Source organism: Leptonychotes weddellii, chromosome 11 (assembly GCF_054177405.1).
Source record: "Leptonychotes weddellii isolate Sample4059 chromosome 11, ASM5417740v2, whole genome shotgun sequence".
In the NCBI taxonomy this organism is placed as follows: domain Eukaryota; kingdom Metazoa; phylum Chordata; class Mammalia; order Carnivora; family Phocidae; genus Leptonychotes; species Leptonychotes weddellii.
Genome location: NC_138379.1, coordinates 10,006,719 through 10,011,974, shown reverse-complemented (window position 1 = coordinate 10,011,974; position 5,256 = coordinate 10,006,719). Strand labels below are relative to the sequence as shown.

The 5,256-nt window shown below is 42.8% G+C and overlaps 1 protein-coding gene across 3 annotated transcripts in view; it reads right to left on the bottom strand.

Moving 5' to 3' along the window:
* Window positions 1–5,256, bottom strand: part of PATL1 (PAT1 homolog 1, processing body mRNA decay factor) — a 37,912-nt gene that overhangs the window by 15,544 nt on the left and 17,112 nt on the right. For all 3 annotated transcript variants that reach the window (XM_081798053.1, XM_081798052.1, XM_081798054.1), the window contains 5 exons: window positions 4,485–4,662; window positions 3,880–4,003; window positions 3,336–3,433; window positions 2,326–2,385; window positions 1,148–1,296 (listed from right to left, as the gene is read on the bottom strand). In XM_081798053.1, coding sequence (XP_081654179.1) covers window positions 1,148–1,296; window positions 2,326–2,385; window positions 3,336–3,433; window positions 3,880–4,003; window positions 4,485–4,662 — 609 coding nt within the window. The remainder of the gene's footprint in view (window positions 1–1,147; window positions 1,297–2,325; window positions 2,386–3,335; window positions 3,434–3,879; window positions 4,004–4,484; window positions 4,663–5,256) is intronic.

Below are 5,256 nucleotides of genomic sequence, written 5' to 3'. Positions count from 1 at the left end.
AACCTTTGTGCTGTATATTTTTTCATTAAAGAAAATTAAAAAAAAAAAAGAGTCCAGAGAATCCATACGGCTTTGTTACTTGGCTTTCTTCACCCAACAACTTCTTGTGACAATTTTCCACCTCAATAGATACACTTTAACTACGTCGATTTGATGGCCCCATAACATTCCCAACTATGGACAAGCCCACATTTATTCAACCAGTTGCCTGTCAACCTGACTCCAGAAAAGGTGTGTTAAAAAGAAGGGGTTTATTTTTATGTTCTGGTTTGTGAGTGTCCTGGCTTAGAAGAATCCCCAATTCTCTTGAAAGGGCAAAGGAAAGGGAGTTTTCAGGACAGAGTCCTCTTGTATTCATCAAATAAATACTTGAGGTTTATTTTACTTTATTTTTTTAAAGATTTTTTTATTTATTTTATTTGACAGAAAGAGAGAGAGAGTGAGAGAAGGAACACAAGCAGAGGGAGTGGGAGAGGGAGAAGCAGGCTTCCTGCTGAGCAGGGAGCCCGATGCGGAGCTCGATCCCAGAACCCTGGGATCATGACCTGAGCGAAGGCAGACGCTTAATGACTGAGCCACCCAGGTGCCCCAACACTTGGGGTTTATAGAACATTTACTGTCAGCAAGATCCTGGGTGGAAGAGATGACAGATATAGATAAAAAGATACATTAAGGAGCTTAGTCCTCACTGGAAGACTGATTGGCTGCCATAGCGTATGAGTATTCTATGGAAATCCCAAGAAAGTATAAATATCTATGCTTTCCATCTTAGTAGAAAAGACTACATGAAGATTCCAAGGTTGAACATGCTAGAATAAAGCATAAAGCAAGTACAATCTATAGGCTCAAACACAGAAACCAAATCATGTTCCCCACTGTGTCTCCAGTACCCAGCATAGTTCCTAGCAGATAGTGAATAGGTAGGTGTCGAATAAATGAATCCAGAATAAAGAGATTTTTTTCCTGGCTGGGAAGGATTATGAAATGCTTTATATGATGCAGCATTTGAGTTAGGCCGGAAGGATAGACTCTGAGCTTCCTCAGATGGTGAGGAAGATATCCCAAAGACAGAAATGTGGAAAGCTCAGGTCAGCCGAGTAAGGAGTCCAGCTGGTCTCACGTGTCCCTCCAAGTGTACAATTCTTACCTCTCTTGTCCAGGCAATTTCCCCCTTAAGTTGTCATACATGCTACAAATTTTGTGCTTTCTTTCATCCGCCAGGGCAGGTCGCTCTTCTTCTAGACTTAGGAGATACCGCCTTTCATAATCCTCCACATCCAGGAGTAAACTATACGTCTAAGTGAGACACAAAGCAGGCCACAGCATGCTAGGTCAGGATCAGAGTATTTGATAAACAATTTCACAGTTTAAGACCACCAGGTAAAGACAAAAGAGCGAAAACGAATTGTAGTAAGACTGAGAGGAAAAAAGTGCTCTTCTGAATCCAGAAAAACATAGTGAAAGAACTTAAAGAATTCCTCCGTTTGTTGTCCCTCCTGACCACTAACCCAGGAGATGACAGTGAATGATTACACCCTTTGCAAACTTTCCAGCAGCAAGAATAGCACTGTTAACATAAATGATCTGTATCACTGCTTCAAGTGATGCGTTCTATTTATAAACACAGCAATAATTTTACTCCCGGGTGCCAGGCACTGTTCAAGGCACTTTGCATGTACTCATTCACCAGACACTCTCCATGACCCAGTCAGAAAGAGACTATATTATCATCTCCACTGTTGCAGATGAAGAAAATGAGGACAGCACAGAAACGTTAAGTAGCCTGCCTCAAGTCACAGACTCAGAAATGGAGAAGACGTGATTTGCAGCCTGGTTCCACACTCCGTGCTCTTCCTTGCTACGCCTATGGCTTTGCTACATGGTATTTACACTTTACAAATGAATCGCCTACAGAGTACCAAATTTTTCTTAGTACCCAGCACAGTGCCTAGCTTCCAAGGGGCTATCCAGTAAATACCTGTGAACTGACTTAATTAACTCAATTAATTCATAGGTGGAACAATGTAATTTTTACTCTCATTTTCTTAGAAAGGTGACCTGCTCCCAAGCACTTAGCAGTTAACTGAACAAGCTTGGACAAAGACCCAGGACACTGTAACTGCAGTGTTCTCTCCACGGGGTCATAGGTGAGGCACTGCACATTCTTTTCTAGTGCGCTCTGATATACAACAGGCATGTAGGAAGAATATATTCATTAATTAAAATCGCAGAACACTGACTGCTTACTTTTCCACTTCTTGCATACACATACATGTGACAGTTCCTTATTTGCAACTAACTACAGCAAGAAATTCTAAAACTTACTTTTTCAATGATGACAAGGGTTTTTCGTCTCTTGTCCCGAACCTGCTTTTCTTTTGTCTCCTAAAAAAAAGAAAAGACTATTCAGTGTGAATTCTTTGCCTCTGTTAAAAATAATTTTCTAAGCGTGCATATGTAGTTCCATTTGTAACAGTACTGTAAAAGAATCTTAACTCTTTGTAAGTTAATAATCTTGGGCGCCTGGGTGGCTCAGTTAGTTAAGCGACGGCCTTCGGCTCAGGTCATGATCCTGGAGTCCCGGGATCGAGTCCCGCATCGGGCTCCCTGCTCAGCGGGGAGTCTGCTTCTCCCTCTGACCCTCCCCCCTCTCATGCTCTCTTCTCTTTCATTCTCTCTCAAATAAAGAAATCTTAAAAAAAAAAAAGAAAGTTAATAATCTAAAACAACGCTAACTGGACAAAGGTCATAGAACAGACTGAACTAACCCACACAGACTACTGAACTGAATTTACAGACAGGCAAAAGGTAGTTATAGAATGCAGTAAAGATGCAGATAATCACAGGAAAATCTTAAAACACATAGAAAAACGGTAATTTCTGAAACTGGAATAAACAACCAATGCTGTTTGCAGCCAGTTACCCAGTTTAAAGACTCCTGCCACCCCAGGTCTAGCCTGGCTGCCTTGGAGTGGAAGGTGTTAGCACCTCAGCCCACCTGCAGGAAACCAGAACACCAAGACACGCCGGGGGGAGCTCTGAGTTCGACAACACACAACTCCGTTGTGTCTGATTCCCTCCCACAATGACCCCCAGGCAGCAGTGACGACCCAGAGTTTCTTTTTTTTTAAGATTTTATTTATTTATTCATGAGAGACAGAGAGAGAGACAGAGGCAGAGGGAGAAGCAGGCTCCCTGCAGAGCAGGGAGCCTGATGCGGGACTCGATCCCAGGACCCTGGGATCACGACCCGAGCCGAAGGCAGACGCCTAACCGACTGAGCCACCCAGGGGTCCCCCAGAGTTTCTTAAACACACAATTCTGCTGACACTTACATCATCCTCACTCCGCGATGTCACCACGGCATCGATCATTTTTCGGGGGTTATTCACACTAGAGACAGTAAGCTTTCCCAAAGAGCCCTCGAACTGCACTGCAAGGACAAAACATTTCCAACAAATAACTCAGCAATGCAGGCAAGGCAGTTTCAAAGACCTTTATAGTCTCTATTCTTTCACAGCCTAACAGTTCAGTACAAAAATCTATGTATCTAATGTGATCTCTTACCCAAATCTATCTTTTCCCATTTTGTGGTTGCAATGATAGTAAAAATCTGAAGTATTTCCCCTTTATTATAGGGATACTAGAAATTAGAACACATTTCAAAAAGTTAAGGAATCGCAAGCACTAAAGGATCTATAAGTCTATCTGCTAAACCACTCATTCCATGGAATAAAGGCAGGCCTCTGCATTTAAGGACAATAGTCCTTATAAATGAGCTTTGAACATCTCTATATCCAGTCATCTATACAGTTCTATTTATCATATTGGCAGCTCATTGAATTTCTTTTATTGTGGGCCCAGGGATAAGGACCTTACCTGGCTTATAGGCGTGCTCCAGTTTGGCCACCTGAGGGGTAATGAGCTTGGTGCGCTCCTTTTTCGGGCCTTCGCCTTGTACTTCTTCAGCAGCTGACAGTTTCTCCAGTTTTTCAAAGTAATTCTACCACGTGAAGATGATTTCAGTTGCAACACAAGCCCAGAGTATGGCTGCTCTTTATCATACATGATTAGACTGGTGGCAGCAACAACTTGGGACTCTATAAATGTATCGATCTTTAATTTTTGCTAGACTGCCAGATATTTACTTCTCAAAAAATCCCAGCCTACGGAAAAGCCCAACCTCAATGGAAATATCTTCAAAGTTAGACTGCCAATATTTTTAACTGAGAGAACCAGATTATTGATGCCAAAGAGATTTCAAAACATTGGCCCGGGAGCCTGTGTGTGTAAGGAATAAAAGGCATGTACAGAAACCTTCTAGTGAATAGTGAGAGGCTCTCCAGCTTCGGAAGAGGACAGAATTTGCTTAGTCAATTCTGACCCAATTGAATACCACCTCAAAAGAAGATTCTGTCAGTATTTAAGTCTACCGATATTTCCCTGAGTGGCTCACCAGAGTAAGGGACTGGATGACCACCTACCTGGTAATAGAAATCGTCCAGGTAGGGATCAGTGCTCTGCAGCTGCATCATCTGGATTTTAGAGACCCAATCCTTCTCTCGCTGCAGCATGAGGTTGGCATAGGGGTCCTTGCGGAGATGGTCCTGACTGCTCCGGTGACTCCCTCTGTCTCCGGCGCCATTGAGACTGCGATGCTGACTGAAAACACACACGGACACAGGGGCGCATTCGCTCCACGTCAGGGCACTCGTTAGGCCTTGTACCAATTCAGGAACAAGCCGGGCCAGTTAAAAAAGATTCCACTTTGCTTTTGTTAACAAAGGAGGGAAAAGAATTGAATCTAATGGCAGCGTCAGAGAAGAGCTATGCATACACAAAGAAACAAAACTGAGACGTGAGTGCCTCATCACGTGTTGAGCACTGTCACCCACGCACTTCTGTTTAAGCCCCACAATAACCCTAAGAGGTAGGTGGCTTTATGTTCTCCACCGAAGATAATAAACCGAGGCCAAAGAGGTGTGAACACAGGCCAGTATGACTCACCATCTATACACTTTTTTTAACTTGCTGAAAAATCACGAAATACTTCAAATATAGAGAAAAGCCCACATTAAACATTCATTTATCCACCACCCAGACTTAGTGGGAAAAAAAAAAATTTATTTGCTTCAATTTGCCTCAGAGTTTTAAACAGTAGCATTAAAGCAACATACTGTTGCACCCCGTCTGGATCCTGGTTTCCTACCTCCCTTCCTTCTCAGAGGAGTTCGTATGCACTCCCCCTGAAAAAAA